The sequence below is a fragment of the Salvelinus sp. IW2-2015 genome, linkage group LG18, assembly GCF_002910315.2.
Source record: "Salvelinus sp. IW2-2015 linkage group LG18, ASM291031v2, whole genome shotgun sequence".
Taxonomy (NCBI): Eukaryota; Metazoa; Chordata; class Actinopteri; order Salmoniformes; family Salmonidae; genus Salvelinus; species Salvelinus sp. IW2-2015.
The window spans coordinates 8,484,668-8,506,796 of record NC_036858.1 but is presented as its reverse complement, the minus strand read 5'-3'; the positions used below and the strand labels follow the sequence as shown (position 1 = coordinate 8,506,796).

At 44.5% G+C, this 22,129-nt stretch overlaps 1 protein-coding gene across 1 annotated transcript in view; it reads left to right on the top strand.

Moving 5' to 3' along the window:
- LOC111977323 (ras-related protein Rab-26) overlaps nt 1-22,129 on the top strand; it is a 181,365-nt gene that overhangs the window by 136,389 nt on the left and 22,847 nt on the right. Inside the window, 1 exon segment of the mRNA XM_024006699.3 lies at nt 4,468-4,520. Within this exon segment, the coding sequence (XP_023862467.3) occupies nt 4,468-4,520 (53 nt within the window).

Genomic DNA, 22,129 nt, shown 5'->3' with positions numbered 1-22,129 from the left:
CTCCCCAAGCGGTCAACTCAGTGCTCTTTGCTTGACCATGATGGGAAAAATCAAAAGAATCAGACCAAGATCTTAGAAAGATAAGAATGTGGTGACTCCAACAGAGTGACTTGAGTCTTGATCCCGGCTATGGGTAGGCAACCTTTGCTAGTTAACGCGCTGGTTATGCATGGAAGCCACGTTTCATCTTGACAAAAGCTGTAGTGCTAAGCAGAAGGTAATGTGACCATTTGATGTCACACGCAAGCCAGCATGCATATAACTCTGCTCAGGAAGGAGATGACGTGTCTGTCGCGTAGTAGCGAATGAACGTAACTTTGCGTGGTGAAAAATGCAGATCATACCAGGAATCTACCACGGGGATACGGGCACCTTCTAGAAGATGTCTTGGGAGGAACCTGTCGAAATGTAACTATCTTCCAACAGTGTATAAAACGAAGGTTCCCTATAAGCCTCATATCAATATAGCGCTGAAAGCTTAGGGCCGCTTCAAGCAAGGAGGAAGCGCCGATCTAGGCTTCACAAAGCTCGGCCAGATATCAAAAGCGCAGGTACCTTCCGCGTTGCATATATGTGCAACATGCACCATATAAAGCAGAACTCGTTAGGTGTTCTGTACTTTCTGGTCAGGTACACCTCCAATTGACTCAAATGATGTCAATTAGCCTATCAGAAGCTTCTAAAGCCATGACATCATTTTCAGAAATTTTCCAAGCTGTTTAAAGGCACAATCAACTTAGTGTATGTAAACTTCTGACCCACTGGAATTGTGATACAGTGAATTATAAGTGACATAATCTGTCTGTAATTTTTTTTATTTTTAATTACTATAGTTTGTTAACTTAGCAAGACATTTGTGGAGTGGTTGAAAAACGAGATTTAATGACTCCAACCTAAGTGTATGTAAACTTCCGACTTCAACTGTAGCCTCGCTATTGTTATTTTACTGCTGCTATTTAATTGTTTGTTACTTTCATTTCATTTTTGTGGGGTATTTTTCTTCAAACTGCATTGTTGGCTAAGGGCTTGTAAGTAAGGATTTCACTTGATTTGAGACACATGCATACACACACACACACAATACCATAGACACTATACACACACGTACACGTGGATTTTGTGTTGTAGATATGTGGTAGTAAAGTAGAGACCTGATGGCACATGCTTAATGCGTTGTGAAATCTCTTGTGAATGTATTGTCATGTTTTTAAAATTGTATAACTGCCTTAATTTTGCCGGACCCCAGGAAGAGTAGCTGCTGCCTTGACAGGAACAAATGGGGATCCATAATAAATACAAAATACAGTTGTGGGATGTCCTTTGGGTGGTGGACCATTCTTGATACGCACGGGAAACTGTTGAGTGTGAAAAACCCAGCAGCGATGCAGTTCTTGAGACAAACCGGTGGGCCTGGCACCCACTAYCATACCCTGTTCAAAGGCACTTMAATATTTTGTCTTGCCCATTCACCCTCTAAATGGCACGCATACACAATCCACGTCTCAATTTTCTTAAGTCTTAAAAATCATTCTTTAACCTGTCTCCTTATCTTCATCTACACGGATTGAAGTGGATTTAACAAGTGACATCAATAAGGSATCATAGCTTTCACCTGGATTCACCTGGTCAGTCTGTCATGGAAAGTTCTTAATGTTTTTTACATTATGTGTACATAAGTTCTACTGATAGTGTGCATAAAAGGCGTTAGTCGTTTGTCAGCTCGCTTGGACCCGTTTGTCATTTGAGAAGCTAAGAAATTGTCAAAGTGGCACCTGAAAATTAGAAATGTTTACCACCTGTGCAACTTATTGCGTGCATTTGTACCGTAGGGATGGCTTACATCTGACGGATGAGGGCAACGACGTCTTCCTTGAGAGTTTGAGCTAGTTTTTCCACTGTTCTCTCCTCCTCTTTGTAGTCTGTATAAAAATGTGGGATGGACCTCTCTGTTTGTAAGAAGAGAGCRGCATTCTCTTTGATTTATTTATAAAGCTATCGTTCAGAAACTCCCTTCATATGTAACTTCATTAATTAAGTCAAGAATCATAGGTTAACAAACCCGTTTTCAGGAATGGATAACACTAGAGATCCCTTCAGTCTCCACAATTTGGGAAAATCTGCGTCGTTTTTTTGCCCCTAATTTGTGCAACAATCTGCAGAGTTCACTGCAGTTACGTGTGCTGGTGCCACTCAGGCAGTTTTACATTATTGATTGAGGACCTCTGTGTAGTTGAATGTGATTGCTTTTATTAAATATGTTTATTTTGTTATCTTATGCTGAATTATATTGTTTCATACACATAGGTGTATGTTTTATTATTCTGTTTTTATTGTAATATATACAGGGCTCTCTTGTAAAATAGATGTTTAATCTCAATGTGACTCCCTGTTTAAATAGAGGTTAAATAAAATAAAAGACGTGCTAACTAGTACTAGTACACGTCACACCCCCTGTCTCTTGCCATTCAGCGATGCTCAATGAACCCAAAGGCTCTTTTCAGAGACACCTAATAAATGAAAATAAGCACACAGCATGTTGGCGGGTGCACACCGGTGTGTGAGTGTTGGGAAAGGGATGGGGTGTCAAAAACTATACACGAAAGTATAGGGGAACGGCACCTCCGTACCTTCAGGCTCTGATCAGGCCCTACACCCAAACAAGGGCACTGCGTTCATCCACCTCTGGCCTGCTCGCCTCCCTACCTCTGAGGAAGTACAGTTCCCGCTCAGCCCAGTCAAAACTGTTCGCTGCTCTGGCACCCCAATGGTGGAACAAACTCCCTCACGACGCCAGGTCAGCGGAGTCAATCACCACCTTCCGGAGACACCTGAAACCCCACCTCTTTAAGGAATACCTAGGATAGGATAAAGTAATCCTTCTAACCCCCCCCCCTTAAAAGAGTTAGATGCACTATTGTAAAGTGGTTGTTCCACTGGATATCATAAGGTGAATGCACCAATTTGTAAGTCGCTCTGGATAAGAGCGTCTGCTAAATGACTTAAATGTAAATGTAAAGTGAATGGTCAAAATATCTTCTCCAGTAGGCGAACCCAGGGCCTTCAAATCCCAGGGTGGTGACGCAAACCGTTACACTTCAAACGCTGTTATTCTGTAGATACATTAACTTGACACTATTTAAATGGGCAGTCTGGTGAAGTCGGAACACGTTTGTTCCACGATGTCTTTGTTCGTTCACTCAGTACATTGAACGTTTATGTCTCTTGCTTGTTAAAATTCGTTTTTGTCTAACAGTTGGTTTTACAACATAGCTAACCAGGTTAGCAAGCAATGATGTTGTTTTACCTAGATGCTTTGTGTACAACCCGCACCCCTGCTTCTTTTTACTTGTGGATGGCGACTTCTGGAACACGTTAAAAAGTAACTTGACACTGTGTTGATCAGTCAGCACAAAGTTGAATTATAATGACAAGAAGAAAATGGCACAATTAATGCATAAGGTTAGCGCTAGAAATTGCTCTGGATCTTCTAACAGTGTCTGTTCTGGTGTGTGCATGTATTATAAATTAGCAGCATAGCAGTTTTCCCAAGGTTCCCAAAGTTTGGTGTATCTAACTGGCTATAATAGCAGCCAAGGACGTCCGCTATCTTATTTGTTTGTGCTCTGATTACACACACGTTTCCTGGTCAGCAGTTTACACAGATGATTTCAGCCATATGCGCTCTAAGATTCGGCTGAAAAGATGTTAGCATTGACAGAAATGCTACAAAAAGGTAGCATATCATTGGTTTTTATTTGGACAGAAATGTGCACGTGAGCGGTAAAACTGTGAGTTTAATAAAAACTGTTGCACATACAAACATAATTTAGTCTAAATGGATCTAAGTCTAATGGTCCCCTTATTGATGCTGTAGCCTCATTTTAATCCAACGTCTAGAATTTGAGCTAGGTTTGGGTCCAAACATGTCTGACGTCCCTAATGCTAACCACCCTGAGGCGGAGAGTGTGTTGTGTACCTCCAAGTTCATTTGTGAATTTTCATCGACATTGATGTCATAGTGGCTTAGATATGATGGTAGGGAATTTAACATTGAGCTTCAACCAATGCATACTATAGTTGCTCATGTAAAGGCTGTCATGTCACTATTGTGTATTGACTTCAGAGGTGGAAATGCCATTATGAATGTTATGTATTGATGATTGATGCTATATCACTGTGGTACAGGCCATCAGTGGGCTTTGTTCACTGTGGTTGAAATGTGATCATTCTCACTCGGCTGATTACATATTCAGAATTTCCAACCGCAGATAGACATATTCTGTTCTGTTCTAATTTCATGACATTGCGCCAAATATGTATGATCAATTTAAAAGGTTTTAAAGTCCACAAATGGAAGGTATCCATTGTTTGACTTTTACTTTCTGTCAAGTCTTATCATAGTGATTCTAGTGGAGGCCGTCCGTCGATAGCCTGTTGATATGCTCTGTGTCTGTGATCTCTCCCCAGCTCTCCTCTTGCTCTACGATGTCACTAACAAGGCCTCCTTTGACAACATCAAGGTAAGACTTGCTCCGGTGTCAAGTCCCGTCTGTGGGACAGACCTTTAACACTGCATAAAGGTTCTCCTTTTCTTAATCTTTCCCACCGCTATATATCTGCCATTGTCTAACCTGCGTCATCTATGGAACGCCGTTTGGGTCTTGGCAAAGTTCCATAGTCATCCCTCCATTCTCTTCACTTCCTTTATTTCTCTCTCATTGACCTCTATGTCCTCCCTCTACCGTCTCCTTCCATTTCTCCCTCACCGTCCGTCCTATTCAATCCCTTCCTCCTTCCTCCATTTCTGCCTCATCTAAGTGCCGCAGCCTCTTTCTCCCTCTATTTCTTCCCACCTGTGTGATGGTGACGTGTGACGAGCTGTTACCATACGTTGTGTAGAAGAACATTCTGATGGCGCTGTCTTGTATCCTACCATTTTGAAATGGAGCCCATTGTGAGGTCAGAGTTGGTTCTGATGATGATGATGATGATGATGATGATGATGATGATGATGATGATGATGATGATGATGAAAGGAGTGTGTAGATGCAGATCACAGGTAATTCTTTTCCAAAATGTTGGAACAGATCTGTCATGACACAAAATGGTGTCATCTCTCTCCGCCGTTACAGGCTGCTATCTAATGAGACTGTGATTCGGAGGCCATTTCAGCCTTAATCTTTTCACCCCCCCCAGTCTTCTCCACAGCTATGTTAGTCCTTTGATGAACATTAAAGGACAAGAAGTCTCCGCGACAGGGGGTTTAAAGAGACGTGGGCTGTTAAATTGCTTCAAATGGTGTGTAGTCATCAAAGAGAGGCTATGTTGTGTAGTTGCAGAGCCATCTGTTTCCACTTCTGTAACTGCAGCTGGTTCTCATGAATACAGAAAAATACAGGAGATACGCAGGGCCCYAGAGAGCAGAGACAGTGTGATTACTCTCACATACTTTGACTTAATCTGATCAACAGCACAGGTTACTTATTCTCATTACGGCTGGCGTTGATAATGACAGGTAATAATGGTTGGCTATTTATGCAGCGCATTTCACCAGGTTATGTAAACGGGAGAGAATCGCATTCACCACAAATGTGTAAGCTCATTTATTAATGTGTAAACGTGTTCCGTAGAGTTCAGTATTACTATGAAATTAATTTGTATACATTTGTATTTTTCCTTCAAATGTATAGCGGTTTACATGTTTTGTGTTGAGTTAACAGTCGCCAGTCAAACGTTTGGACACACCTACTCGTTCCAAGGTTTTTCGTTTATCTTGTATTATTTCTACATGTAGAATAATAGTTAGAGAGACATCAAACTCATGAAATAACACATTATGGCATCATGGGTGTAGTAACCAAAAAAGTGTTTAACACAAATAACCAATAATTTTAATTTTGGAGATTCTTAAGTAAGCCACCTTTCCCTTGAATGACAAGCTTCACACACTCTTGGCATTCTCCTCACAAGGTCCTAAGGAATGCTTTTCAAAAGTCTTGAAGGAGTTACCATGAAAGTGCTGAACACATTGTTGGTGTTTTCTCCTTCCTCTGCGGTCCAACTCAACCAATTGAGATGGTTTAGGTGAGGTCGGGGTGATTGTGGAGGCCAGGTTATCTGACGCACTCTCTCTTCTTGGTCAAGATATCCTGTTGTTTGGGTCACTGTCCTGGGTCATTGCTCTTGTTAAAAACAAATTGATAGTCCATAAGCCAGCAAACCCAGTGGGCAATGGCGTATCTCTTGGCAGATGCTGTGGTAGCCATGCCTGGTATAGTGTTGCCTGTAATTCTCTACAATAAATCACTGATCAGTGGTCACCAGAAAAGGCACGCCCCTTCATCACCGACTCCTTCTCCATGCTTATGGTGGGAACACACTTGCAGAGATCATCCATTCCACACTACTCTGTGTCTTTCAAAGACACGGCGGTGGGAATCAAAAATCAAGAATTTGGACTCATCAGACCAAAGGACAGATTTCCACCGGTCTAATGTCCATTACTCGTGTTTCTTGGCCCAAGCAAGKYTCCTCTTCTTATTGGTGKCCTTTAGTAGTGGYKTCTTTGCAGCAMTTCGACCATGAAGTCCTGATYCATGCAGTCTCCTCTGAACAGTTGATGTTGTGATGTGTCTRTTACTTGAACTCTGTGAGGCATTTATTTGGGCTTCAAATTCTGAGGCTRGTAGCTTTAATGAACKTATCCTCTGCAGCAGAGGTAACTCTGGGTCTTCCTTTCCTGTGGCGGTCCTCATAAGAGCCAGTTTCATCATAGAGCTTGATGGTTTTTGCAACTGCACTTGAAACTTTTAAAGTTCTTGAAATGTTCTGTATTCACTGACCTTCATGTCTTAAAGTAATGATGGACTGTCATTTYCCTGTTCTTGCCATAATATGGACTTGTTCTTTTACCAAATAGGGSTRTCTTCTGTATACCACCCYTACCTTTTCACAACACAACTGATTGGCWCAAACGCATTAAGAAGGAAAGAAATTCCACAAATTAACTTTTAACAAGGCATTCCAGGTGACTACCTCATGAAGCTGGTTGAGAGAATGCCAAGAGTGTGCAAAGCTGTCATCAAGAAAAAGTGTAGCTACTTTGAAGAATCTCAAATATAAAATATGTTTTGATTTGTTTAATAGTTTTTTGGTTACTACATGATTCCATATGTGTTATTTCATAGTTTTGATGTCTTCACTGTTATTTTACAATGTGGAAATAAGAAAAAAAAKAAAAACCCTTTGAATGAGTAGGTGTGTCCAAACTTTTGACCGGTACTGTATCTATTTTTCCTTTTCACTGTAAACTCCCTCCTCCTTCTCATTCATATACAATACATCACTATCAAATTTCTGTTTACTTCCTATCTGTCCGTGCTRCAGATTACAGTATGATAATCAACCATTCCCATTTGAATTTGGTGGATCCCTACCTGCTTATCTCTCCCATGCATATTATGCCCATCTACATCCTCAACATGGAGATTCACCCACATACTGGAGTATAGTTCATGGCAGCGTTTGCATTTCAAGCAGTTGCTGTTTCATGCTTCAGAGGCATGTGTGTTGAAAGAGACGGGGTGGAGTTTGGTGCAGGTCCACCTGGAGCAGGTTGAGAGAGTACACCTGTTCAGCTATGCTATACGTAGTGGCTCACACACACACACACACACATACATACATACATACATACATACATACATACATACATACATACATACATACATACATACATACATACATACATACATACATACATACATACGTCACAATGCAGGCATATACATGCTAATCAATGGTAACCACAGTGATTGAAGTGCAGAGAATAAAGGCCATGGTTGGCAGATTGTGTGTGTGTGTGTGTATACACTTGCGCATGGCCAAGTGTGTGGGAGTAACCAGCAGAGAGTGCAGCGCATAGTGCCACAAGAGGTTGAAAGCATTTTGGAAAGCAGGACCGAATGCACTTAGTGAGGAACAAACCACCTAGTTTATTACACTAGAATTCTGTTTCTTATTACCTTACATCTGCGGGGTAACTATCCCCAGGGCAACCATCGACCTGTTTTATTCAAATTAGTTTTCACTTTGGACTTTTTCTTATCATGTGTAACTATTACACTCTTAATGCATCTGGGTCATGGTACATTTACAAAGTCCCAGATTTGGATGTTTCCTTTTGGTCAGTCTACAGAAAGCCTTTCTCCATCCTACACAATAAATCATGTACATTCTGTAATAGTATGTGCTTTGTAGAGTATGTAATACATATGTTTTCTATAGCCTTGACGGGATGCTGGAGCTCAAGGGGTTGGTTCGACAGCATAACAAAAATCCACCTTCTTTCATCCGGAGGGATGGTCAAGCACTCTGCATTGACCATCCCTCCATCTCTCGCTTTCCCTCGTCTCTTTCTCTCATCTCTTTCTCTCTCGCTTTCCCTCATCTCTCTCTTTCCCTCTCTCTCTCTCTCTCTTTCCCTCATCTCTCTCTCTGTCCCTCATCTCTCTAACCTCTAATCTTGGTGAAAATAATACATATGTTGAGAGTTGAGTCATCTGTAAAGACGTGAAGGGCCTTCAGAGCTCTGTTCGTTTGAATGGATAGGTTTGAAGAGGGACCTTGGCAAGACTGTCGGGAGATTGGAGACTGTCACTAGCTTGATCTGGTTCGCACCCACACCATTTTGTGAATTTGTGTTAGTGTGTTTTTAACTGTACCGCAATATTAGGTTCAAGAGAGCTACAGTACATGTAAACAATATTTTACACTCAAAATAACGAGTGGAAAAGAGAGAGATGGGGGTATAGGGAGAGGAATAGAAGGGAAGGGAGACAGGGGTATAGGGAGAGGAATCGAGGGGGAGGGAGACCGGGGTATAGGAAGAGGAATAGAGGGGGAGGGAGGACCAGGGGTATAGGAGAGAGAATTAGAGGGGGAGAGAACAGGGTATAGGGAGAGAATTGAGGGAGGGAGGGAAGAGAGGAATTGAGGGGGGGGAAGGGATATAGGGAGAAGAAATTGAGGGGGAGGGAGACAGGGGTATAGGGAGAGAAAATTGAGGGGAGGGAGACAGGCGGTATAGGGAGAGAAATCGAGAGGAGAGAGACAGGGGTCCAGATAGGGAGGAGGAATAGAGGGGGAGAGAGACATGGGTATAGGGAGAGAAATTGGAGGGGGAGGGAGACAGGGGTATAGGAGAGGAATAGAGGGGAAGGGAGACAGAGGTATAGGGTGGGGAATAGAAGGGGAGGGACGCCGGGGTATAGGGAGAAGAAATCGAGGGGGAGGGAGAACAGGGTATAGGGAGAGAAATCGAGGGGGAGGGAGACAGGGGTATAAGGAAGAGGAATAGAGGGGGAGAGAGACAGGGTATAGGAGAGAAATTGAGGGGGAGGGAGACAGGGGTATAGGGAGAAGGAATATAGGGAAAGGGAGACAGGGGTATAGGGGAGAGGAATTAGAGGGGAAGGGAGACAGGGGTATAGGGAGAGGAATAGAGGGGAAGGGAGACAGGGGTATAGGAGAGGGATAGAGGGAAGGGGAGACACAGGGGTATAGGGAGAGGAATAGAGGGAAGGGAGACAGGGGTATATAGGGAGGGGAATATAGGGGAAGGAGACAGGGGTATAGGGAGGGGAATAGAGTGGAAGGGAAAAAGGGGTATAGGATGGGGAATAGAGGGGGGGAGACAGCGGTATAGGGTGGGGAATGGGGGAAGGGAACGGGTATAGGAGGGGTATAGAGGGGTGAAGGGAGACAGGGGTATAGGGGAGGAATAAGGGGGAGGGACAGGGTATAGGGGGGAATAGAGGGAAGGGAAACAGGGGTATAGGAGAGGAATAGAGGGGAGGGAGACAGGGGTATAGGGTGGGAGAATAGAGGGGAGGGAGACAGGGGTATAGGTGGGGAATAGAGGGGGAGGGAGACAGGGGTATAGGGGGGAATGAGGGGGGAGGGAGACAGGGGGTAATCAGGGTGGGAGGAATAGAGGGGAGGGAGACAGGGGTATAGGGGGGAATAGAGGGGGAGGGAGACAGGGTATAGGGAGGGGAATAGAGGGGGAGGGAGACAGGGGTATAGGGATGGGAATAGAGGGGGAGGGAGACAGGGGTATAGGGATGGGGAATAGAGGGGGAGGGAGACAGGGTATCAGGGGTGGGATAGAGGGGGAGGGAGACAGGGGTATAGGGAGGGAATAGAGGGGGGAGGGAGACAGGGGTATAGGGGGGAATAGAGGGGGAGGGGAGACAGGGTTATAGGGTGGGGAATAGAGGGGGAGGGAGACAGGGGTATAGGGGGGAATAGAGGGGGAGGGAGACAGGGGTATAGGGTGGTGGAATAGAGGGGGAGGGAGACAGGGTATAGGGGAGGAATAGAGGGGGAGAGGAGACAGGGGTATAGGGAGGGAACTAGGGGGGAGGGAGACAGGGTATAGGGAGAGGAATGAGGGGAGAGGGAGACAGGGGTATAGGGTGGGGAATAGAGGGGGAGGGAGACAGGGGTATGGTGAGGAATAGAGGGGGAGGGAGACAGGGGTATAGGGAGGGGAATAGAGGGGAGGGAGACAGGGTATAGGGTGGGGAATGAGGGGGAGGGAGACAGGGGTATAGGGTGGGAATAGAGGGGGAGGGAGAGGGGTATAGGGAGAGGAATAGAGGGGAGGGAGACAGGGGTATAGGGGGGGAATAGAGGGGGAGGGAGACAGGGGTCATAGGGGGGGAATAGAGGGGGAGGGAGAGCGGGATAGGAGGGATAGAGGGGAGGGAGACAGGGTATAGGGTGAAGAGGGGGAGGAGACATGGGTAAGGGAGAGAATAGAGGGGAGAGACAGGGTATAGGGGGATAGGGGGGAGGAGACAGGGGATAGGAGGGGAGAGGCAGGGGTATAGGGAGAGGAATAGAGGAGAGGGAGACAGGGGTATAGGGGGGGAATAGAGTGGAGGGAGACAGGGTATAGGGAGAGGATAGAGGGGAAGGGACAGGGGTTAGGGAGAAGGAATCGAGGGGGAGGGAGACAGGGGTATAGGGAGAGGAATAGAGGGGAAAGGGAGACAGGGGTATAGGAGGGGAATATAGGGGGACGGAACAGGGGTATATGGGAGGGGAATAGAGGGGGAGGGAGACAGGGGTATAGGGAGAGAAATCAAGGGGGAGGGAGACAGGGGTATAGGGAGAGCGATAGAGGGGAAGGGAGACAGGGGTATAGGGAGAGGAATAGGAGTGGAAGGGAGACAGGGGTATAGGGTGGGGAATAGAGGGGGAGGGAGACAGCGGTATAGGGTGGGGATAGAGTGGAAGGAGACAGGGGTATAGGGTGGGGAATAGAGGGGGAGGGAGACAGCGGTAATAGGGTGGGGAATAGAGTGGAAGGGAGACAGGGGTATAGTGAGGGGTATAGAGGGGGGAGGAGACAGGGGTATAGGGAGAGAAATCGAGGGGGAGGGAGACAGGGGTATCGGGAGGAGATAGAGGGGGAGGGAGACAGGGGTATAGGGAGAGAGAATAGAGTGGAAGGAAGACAGGGGTATAGGGTGGGGAATGAGGGGGAGGGAGACAGCGTATAAGGGTGGGGAATAGAGTGGAAGGGAGACAGGGGTATAGTGAGGGTATAGAGGGGGGAGGGAGACAGGGGTATAGGGAGAGAAATGAGGGGGGGGAGACGGGGTATAGGGGAGGAATAGAGGGGGAGGGAGACAGGGGTATAGGGAGAGGAATAGAGGGGGAGGAGAGACAGGGGTATGGAAGGACGAGGAAACATAGAGTGGGAAGAGGGGAGGGAAAGGGTATAGGGAGAGGATAAGGGGGAGAGGAGGGGAAGAGGCAGGGGTATAGAGTGGGGAATAGAGGGGGAGGGAGACAGGGGTATAGGGAGTAAGGAATAGGGGGGAGAGAGACAGGGGTATAGTGAGGGGTATAGAGGGGGAAGGAGACCAGGGTATAGGGAAGATAGGGGGAATAGAGGGGAGAGGGAGAAGGGGTATAGGTGGGGAATAGAGGGGGAGGGGAGACAGGGGTATAGGAGAGGGGGAGACGGGGTATAGGGTGGGGAATAGGAGGGGGAATGGGGGAGACACGGGGTATAGAGTGGGGAATAGAGGGGAGGGAGACGGGGTATAGGGGGAGGGAGAACGGGGTATATGAGGGTATAGAGGGGGGAAGGAGACATTGGGTAAGGTGGGGAATAGAGGGGGAGGGAGACAGGGGTATAGAGTGGGGAATAGAGGGGGAGGGAGACAGGGGGTATAGGGAGAGGAGACCAGGGGTATAGTGAGGGGAATAGAGTGGAGGGAGACATGGGTATGGGTGGGGAATAGAGGGGGAGGGAGACAGGGGTATAGGGAGAGGAATAGAGGGGAGAGAGACAGGGGTTAGTGGGGGATAGGGCAGGTAGGTGGAATAGAGGGGGAGGGAGACAGGGGTATAGAGTGGGGAATAAGAGGGGGAGGGAGACAGGGGTATAGGGAGAGGGAGACAGGGGGTATAGGGGGGGAATAGAGGGGAGGGAGACAGTGGTATAGGGAGGGGAATAGAGGGGGAGGGAGACAGGGGTATGGGAGGGGAATAGAGGGAGAGGGGACAGGGGTATAGGGTGGGGAATAGAGGGGAAGGGGACAGGGGTTAGGGTGGGGAATAGAGGGGAGCGAGAAGGGGTATAGGGGTGGGAATAGAGGGGGAGGGAGACAGGGGTATAGGGTGGGAGGGGGAGGGAGAAGAGAGAGAATTCACTAGGCGAAGAAAACAGACAGACTTTTGGAGATTTAAATAATTTCTCAGTTCATAGTTATTTTCAGATGTTAATATGAGACCTGTGCCCTGTGGTGTGTCTGGTCTGAGCAGACGGAGACTGGGGGGCAGTCGTGTGGGAAGCCTGATTTGAAAGAAACTTCCCTGCTGAGCTTGTTAATTGGCTGTTGGGTCATTTGTTGCCCCTGCCTCCCTCTGTTGCGGTGATTGTACACACACACACTAACACACACACAGCTTGCACACCCAGCAGGCGGCAGGTAGCCTAGCGGTTAGAGAGTTGGGCCAGTAGCCAGAATGTCGCTGGTTCGAATCCCGCGAGCAGGCAGGTGGAAGAATCTGTCGTTCTGCCCTTGAGCAAGGCAGTTAAACCACAACAGCAACTGCTCCCCGGGGGCCGATGACGTGGACTATTCCTATTTCAATCAAGGTTTCACTAGGTATTCCCATCAAGGTTTCACTAGTATTCATCAAGGTTTCACTAGTATTCCAATCAAGGTCACTAGGTATTCCAATCAAGGTTTCACTAGGTATTCCAAATCAAGGTTTCAACTAGGTATTCCATCAAGGTTTCACTAAGGTTATTTCCAATCAGAGTTTCACTAGGTATTCCAATCAAGGTTTCACTAGGGTATTCCGCATCAAGGTTTCACTAGGGTATTCAATCAAGGTTTCACTAGGTATTCCATCAAGGTTTCACTAGGTATTCCAATCAAGGTTTCACTAGGTATTCTCAATCAAGGTTTCACTAGGTATTCCAATCAAGGTTTCACTAGGTATTCCAATCAAGGTTCCCTTAGGTATTCCAATCAAGGTTTAGCAAAGTTTCACTAGGTATTCCAAATCAAGGTTTCACTAGGTATTCCAATCAAGGTTTCACTAGGTATTCCATCAAGGTTTAACTAGGTATTCCGATCAAGGTTTCACTAGGTATCCGATCAAGGTTTCACTAGGTAATTTCCGATCAAGGTTCACTAGGTATTCCGATCAAGGTTTCACTGGTATTCCGATCAAGTTTCACTAGAGTATTCCGATCAAGGTTTCACTAGGTATTCCGATCAAGGTTTCACTAGGTTTCCGATCAAGGTTTCACTAGGTATTCCGATCAAGGTTTTCACTAGGTATTCCGATCAAGGTTTCACTAGGTATTTCCGATCAAGGTTTCACTAAGGTTTCCAATCAAGGTTTCACTAGGTATTCCAATCAAGGTTTCACTAGGTATTCCAATCAAGGTTTCACTAGGTATTCCAATCAAGGTTGCGCTTGGTATTCCAATCAAGGTTTCGATAGGTATTTCTGTCTATCAATATTAGTAGGCAGAAATGGTCCAGCAGGATGGAAAGGTTGTAATTTGATCAGAACTGACTGTACAGGTGGGAGTCATTCTGACAGACCCAGTACAGGTCAAATAGGTATTTATCTCAGAAAATATTTTTCAATCTCCAGCTTGGCTGCCCTCTCCCTCAGCAAAAATAACAGATGTACCACAGATATACCAGTCCGATATCAACTGTCTCCCCAGAGCTGAGATTCAATCTTCTCCCCTGGATCTCACCATCTCTCTCTCTCTCTCTCCCTCTCTATACACAGCGATCTACACTGAGTGTACAAAACATTAGGAACACCTGCTCTTTCCATGACATAGCCTGGCAAGTTGAATCCAGGTGAAAGCTATGATCCCTTATTGATGTCACTTGTTAAATCCACTTCAATCAGTGTAGATGAAGGGGAGGAGACAGATTAAATAAGGATGTTTAAGCCTCGATACAATTGAGACGTGGATTGTTTATGCGTGCCATTCAAAGGGTGAATGAGCAAGACAAAATATTGAAGTGTATTTGAACGGGGTATGGTAGTAGGTGCCAGGCGCACCGGTTTGAGTGTCTCAAGAACTGCAACGCTGCTGGGTTCTTCACGCCCAACAGTTTCCTGTGTGTATCAAGAATGGTCCACCACCCAAAGGACATCCAGCCAACTTCACACAGTTGTGGGAAGCTTTGGAGTCAACATGGGCCAGCATCCCTGTGGAACACTTTCGACACCTTGTAGAGTCCATGCCCCGACGTATTAGTTCTGATCTTATGGCCCTTTCATGCAGTCAAATGACCTTGTGGCCTCGTGGGTGGAATGTTTCATAATAAACATTTATTTCAAAAAACCCGCTGAAAATCTGGTGTTTCTATGTCAAACAGTTTTGTTATTGTTCAGTCGTCTGTGATGTATATAAAGTGTAATATTGGGATGCAAACTCAAAATGTATTACTTTTCAACTCTATATCTGACATGGTAGATGTCTTTTTATTTGCCCATTCAATCAAATCAAATCATTATCACATGTGTGAGGTGTATACGTTTGTTTCAAACTACACCGTGTGACCCTGATTTAGCACACAGCAGTAAAAGGTTCATTGAAATGAACACAGGCATGAAAGCAGCCACGTCTACTGCCACTGACACGTTACATGCTCACCTGTTACATAGTCACCACTCTGCAGTGTTGACAGTCTGTTGAAACCAATGACACAGAGAGGCTGTAAAGATATGTCTATTGTCTTGCCTCATATCACCAGCCCTGCAGCTGCTGCTCACTGTTTATGTGATCCACACACACACACACACACACACACACACACACACACACACACACACACACACACACACACACACACACACACACACACACACACACACACACACACACACACACACACACACACACACACACACACACACACACACACACACACACACACACACACACACACACACAAACCAAAGCAGCACATTAGTAGCTCACAACAAGCTGGGTCAGGGGGTACATTTTCAAAGTACCCAAAGTCATAAATACGATTTAGTGTGGTAGCCTGTGTGTGATGAAAGGTACTGCTTAGTGTGGTAGATGCTGCAAGGCTCTGTAAGGATATTTGTTCCCTTGCATAAGAAAAGACACCAGCAACTCAAAATGTGCAAATAGCCCTAATAGGAAATGGTTTATGTGATAAGCTATATGCAGTCTCAGAATACATGTACCAGTGGAGGCTGCTAAGGGGAGGACGGCTCATAATAATGCCTGGAACCAAGCGAATGGCATGTCTGATGTATTTCATACCGTTCYACTTATTCCACTCCAGCCATTACAACGAGCGCGTCCTCCCCAATTAAGGTGCCACCAACCTCCTGTGGTGTACTCTAGCTACCAGTACTGAACAGACACCGAGAACCGTTCAAGACATCATGTGAGTTATTCATGTACAGTAGTTGAAGAGAAAGACAGAGCTGTGATTCTATGGTTGTTATCTTTACATTTCTTAATTGAGTCGGAACATTTGGTTATTGATACAGCTGACAGATGTTGAGACCATGGGAAATGATCACATTGGTTATTGATACAGCTGACATATAGTATTTAGACCATGGGAAATTATGACCTTGGTTACTGATACAGCTGTCACCTACACTGGACAAAAATATAACCTCAACATGTGAAGTGTTAGTCCCATGTTTCATAAGCAAAAAAAGCTTATTTCTCTCAAATTTGTGTACATCCCTGTTAGTGAGCATTTCTCCTTTGCCAAGATAATCCATCCACCTGACAGGTGTGGAAGCTGATTAAAGTGCATGATAATTACACAGGTGCACCTTGTGCTGGGGACAATAAAAGKCCACTTTAAAATGTAGTTGCAGTTTTGTCACACAACACAATGCCACACACAACTCAAGTTTTGAGGGAGYGTGCAATTGACATGCTGACTACAGGAATGTCCACCAGAGCTGTTGCCAGAGAATTGAATGATCAATTCTCTATCGTAAGCCGCCTCCGTCGTTTTAGATTATTTGGCAGAACGTCCAACCAGTCTCACAACCGCAGACCACGTGTAGTCACACCAGCGCGGGAACTCCACATCCGGCTTCTTCACCTGCGGGATCGTCTGAGGAAGGGTGCGGGTGGTGCTGAGGAGAATTTCTGTCTGTGATAAAACCCTTTTGTGGTGAAAAACGAATTCTGATTGGCTGGGCCTGGCTCCCCAGTGGGTGGACCTATGCCCTCCCAGGCCCACCCATGGCTGCACCCCTTGCCCAGTCATGTGAAATTCATAGATTAGGGCCTAATGAGTTTATTTCAATTGACTGATTTCCTTATATGAACTGTAACTCAGTCAAATCTTTGAAAACCTTGCATGTTGCGTTTTAGATTTTTGTTCTGTATATTTCTGAAATGATCACAGAATGACAGTGTTAAAATGAGACGTTGTTTATCAAGTACTGCTGTTGAGTAGTGCTGCATATCCATTTTTTGGAGGTTTATACCATCTCTCTGTGTGTGTGTGKGGGGGGCTCAGGGCAGCACACCTCTTCACATGTTGTGATGTTGATTGACAGAGAGGTGGAGATTCTATGCTGTCTACAGCCCTTCACAGAGTGATCAACCTTTCAGAGCCGCTACACAGCAACTCTTCACACTTCACTTTCTCTCTTTCTCCACTCTCCCTTTTTTCCTTTCTCACAAAGGTTACCTAACCTTCTTTCTATGTTGTCTCTGCCTCTCTCCCTCTCSTTTCTCTCTGCCTCCGTCTGGTTTATTTCTTCTGTTCTTAGACCGTCTCTCTTCTATCAAGACCACATCTCAAACCTTTAGTTTTTCTCTTCCGCACACGGCTAACATCGTCATCGCKTCTTGTCGCCAATTAGAGATAATTCATTTTCTTTTCCAGTCTTCTCCTGATCAGACAGTATTAGGAAGGCGGCTTGAACTGGCAAGAATATGTCAATATGAATACATTAATATGAATAAGACGAGGGGTAGGAGATTTAAGGAACAAGAGGTAACTGTGTTGGCTAAGGGAAGAGTAAGTTGGATTATTTCGGGAATTTTGTATTGACACATCACACACTACGCTACGACACACAACACACCACACACAGCTACACCACCACACCACACACACACACACACACACACACACACACACACACACACACACACACACACACACACACACACACACTGCATGCTGCGTTGCAACACCTTCAAACCCAACCCTAATCAGAGACAGTATTATGACTTCTCCCTCTCTTCTCATCCTCCGCTGCCTCTGGTTTTAACGCTCTATATGAAAGATGAAACACCTCTTCTTCTCTTTCTTCTCTCGGGGATGGAGGGAGGCTGATGATCACTTCAATGTTTCCTGGCTTGATTCTATTCTCTGTAAATGTTTTATCTAACTTTGACTTGGAATCCTGAAAAGTAATTGGAAGGTTAGAAGTCTTGCATCATCCCCTTGTGTTCTGCACCAGGTCCAGAGACAGTTGGATTAAAGCAGAGGGTCCCAATCTTCTCTTTGTTGTTGCCCACTTAAAGCCATCTCAGTCTTTTTGTGAGCCACCAAATAGATTTAAAAAAAAACATGTCTGGCCACAACCCAGTCCTAAGCCATGACACAGAAGAGACTGGTGTTAAAAACTCACCAATGAGCCCTGGCTCAATATTAGTTAACTCTGGTTTAGAGAACCATGGCTTGGTGGACTTTTGCATAAGACAAAGAATGTCAGAAATGTGTCTCTGCACCTGGTGCCTTGATAAGAGGAAATCTCAACGTGTAAATGACAGGGACTCGTATGGAGCCGTTAGGTTTGGAGGATAGTGCTGTGTGTGTGGGTGTAAGTGTTTTTCTTTCTTACCATATGTGCAGCATAATGTTTTAGAGGAACTGTGTGGCATAATCCCTCTACTCACCTACCTAAAGCACACATTCCAGCACCTGGTACTCTCTCTCTCTCTGTCTAAAGCATCTTTGATGTACTGGTTTTTCTGACACATCAGTATTTCTCTTCCTGGGGGGAAGAAGCCTATATTCAGTTTTATGTTTGCTTTTGGCAACGATGTATTTTTTTTCTTGTATATAGCCTCGTTATTGTTATGTACATTTATTGTGTTCCTTTTTAATTGATTACATTTATTTTTAACTTTAGTTTATTTAGTAAATATTTTATTAACTCTATTTCTTGAACTGCATTGTTGGTTAAGGGCTTGTAAGCATTTCACGGTAAGGTTGTATTCAGCGCATGTGACACAACATTTGATTTGATTTGATTTCTTGTCTCTGAGTTGTACAGTACTCCCACAAAACCAAACATCTGCATTTAATTGTGTCCATGCTTATTCATACTTCTCTTCCACTATGCCCTGCCCTTTTTTAAATGTTTAAATTTCACCTTTATTTAACCAGTTAGGCCAGTTGAGAACAAGTTCTCATTTACAACTGCGACCTGGCCAAGATAAAGCAAAGCAGTGCGACACAAACAACAACACAGAGTTACACATGGAATAAACAAGCGTACAGTCAATAATACAATAGAAAAAAAAGTCTATATACAGTGTGTGCAAATGGCATGAGGAGGTAAGGCAATAAATAGGCCATAGTAGCAAAGTAATTACAATATAGCAAATTAACACTGGAGTGATAGATGTGCAGATGATGATGTGCAAGTAGAAATACTGGTGTGCAAAAGAGCAGAAAAGTAAATAAAAAACAATATGGGGATGAGGTAGGTAGATTGGAGGGGCTATTTACAGATGGGCCTATTACAGATGGAAGCTGTATGGAAAGCTGCAGCAATCGGTTAGCTGCTCAGATAGCTGATAGCTGATGACCTCCCCTGAACTTGGCTGCAATTCAGAACAAAGTTATCCCTGATTTGCTGCGTTGCATACCCTTTTGCTTTGAGCCTCTGCGTTTGGCTGGTGGAAGTGGGTCTGGGCTGGCCTCCTGGTGCCTTCATCCATCACACCACAGACTCACCACCTCAATTCAACTGATTGCAGCCAGGTCCACTGGGCTGGGGGAGAACAGGTCGAGAGCGAGAGAAGAGAGATCGCCCCCCACAGTACTCAACTTCACTTCACTTTGCGTTTTGTGGCTGATTGCCAAGAACATGTGCCTATACTGTATTTTCTTGTTGTTGCTGTAGTATATCTCTTCTCAAATATATACAGTTGAAGTCGAAAGTTTACATACACTTAGGATGGAAACATTAAAACTCGTTTTTCAACCACTCCACAAATGTCTTGTTAACAAACTATAGTTTTGGCAAGTCGGTTAGGAACATTTACTTTGTGCAAAATAATTTTTCCAAAAATTGTTTACAGACAGATTATTTCACTTATAATTCACTGTACCACAAATTCCAGTGGGCCAGAAGTTTACATAACACTAAGTTTGACTGTGCCTTTAAACAGCTTGAAAAATCCCAGAAAATGTGGTTGTGGCTTTAGAAGCTTCTGATAGGCTAATGACATCATTTGAGTCAATTGGAGGTGTACCTGTGGATGTATTTCTAGGCCTACCTTCAAACTCAGTGCCTGTTTGCTTGACATCATGGGAAATCAAAGAAAATCAGCCAAGACCTTAGAAAAAAAATTGTAGACCTCCACAAGTCTGGTTCATCCTTGGGAGCAATTTCCAAATGCCTGAAGGTACCACGTTATCTGTACAAACAATAGTACGCAAGTATAAACACCATGGCCACACAGCAGTCATACCTCAGGAAGGAGACCATTCTGTCTCCTAGAGATGAATGTACTTTGGTGCAAAAAATGCAAATCAATCCCAGAACAACAGCAAAGGACCTTATGAAGATGCTGGAGGAAACAAGTACAAAAGTATCTATATCTACAGTTAAACGAGTCCTATATCGACATAACCTGAAAGGCCGCTCAGCAAGGAGGAAGCCACTGCTCCAAAACCGCCATAAAAAATCCAGAATACGGTTTGCAACTGCACATGGGGAACAAAGATCGTACTTTTTGGAGAAATGTCCTCTGGTCTGATGAAACAAAAATAGAACGGACCATCGTTATGTTTGGAGGAAAAAGGGGGAGGCTTGCAAGCCCGAAGAACACCATCCAACCGTGAAGCACTGGGGTGGCAGCATCATGTCGTGGGGTGCTTTGCTGCAGGAGGAACTGGTGCACTTCACAAAATAGATGGCATCATGAGGATGGAAATTATGTGGATATATTGAAGCAAAATCTCAATACATCAGTCAGGAAGTAAAGCTTGGTCACAAATGGGTCTTCTAAATGTACAATGACCCCAAGCATACTTCCGAAGTTGTGGCAAAATGGCTTAAGGACAACAAAGGTCAAGGTATTGGAATGTCCATCACAAGTCCTGACCTCAATCCTATAGAAAATCTGTTTGACCCAAGTTAAACAATTTAAAGGCAATGCTACCAAAATACTAATTGAGTGTATGTAAACTTCTGACCCACTGGGAATGTGATGAAAGAAATAAAAGCTGAAGTAAATCATTCTCTCTACTATTATTCTGACATTTCACATTCTTCGACCATGAAGGTCTGATTCACACAGTCTCCTCTGAACAGTTGATGTTGAGATGTGTCTGTTACTTGAACTCTGAGAAGCATTTATTTGGACTGCAATTTCTGAGGCTGGTAACGCTAATGAACTAATCCTCTGCAGCAGATCCTGTGGCGGTCATCATGTGAGCCTGTTTCATCATTGAGCTTATGGTTTTTGCAACTGTGCTTGAAGAAACTTTCAGAAATAAATGTCCATATTGACTGACCTTCATGCTTAAAGTAATGATGGACTGTCGTTTCTCTTTGCTTATTTGAGCTGTTCTTGCCATAAAATGGACTTGGTTCTTTTACCAAATAGGGCTATCTTCTATTACTGTACCACCCCTACTTTGTCAAAACACAATGATTAGCTCAAACGCATTAACTTCTCTAGGGTATTGTGGTACGTAGCGTCCCACCTCCGTCAACAGCCAGTGAAACTGCAGGGCGCAAAATTCAAAACAACAGAAATCCCATAATTTAAATTCCTCAAACATACAAGTATTTTACACCATTTTAAGCTACACTTGTTGTAAATCCAGCCAAAGTGTCCGATTTCAAAAATGTTTTACGACGAAAGCACAACAAACGATTATGTTAGGTATGAGCCAAGTCACAGAAAAAGACAGCCATTTTTCCAGCTAAAGAGAGCAGTAACAAAAAGCAGAAATAGAGATAAAATGAATCACTAACCTTTGATGATCTTCATCAGATGACACTCATAGGACTTCATGTTACACAATAAATGTATTTATTGTTTGGTAAAGTTCATATTTATATCCAAAAATCTGAGTTTAGGCAAGATGCTACTGTCTCACTGGGCAAAAAGCATGAGAAATTGCAGAGCGCCATATTCAAATTAATTACTATGAACATTACATAAAATCAAACTTTCATTAAATCACACATGAAAGATACCAAATTAAAGCTACACGGTTGTGAATCCAGCCAACATGTCAGAATTGAAATAGGCTTTTCGGAGAAAGCATACGATGCTATTATCTGAGTATAGCACCAT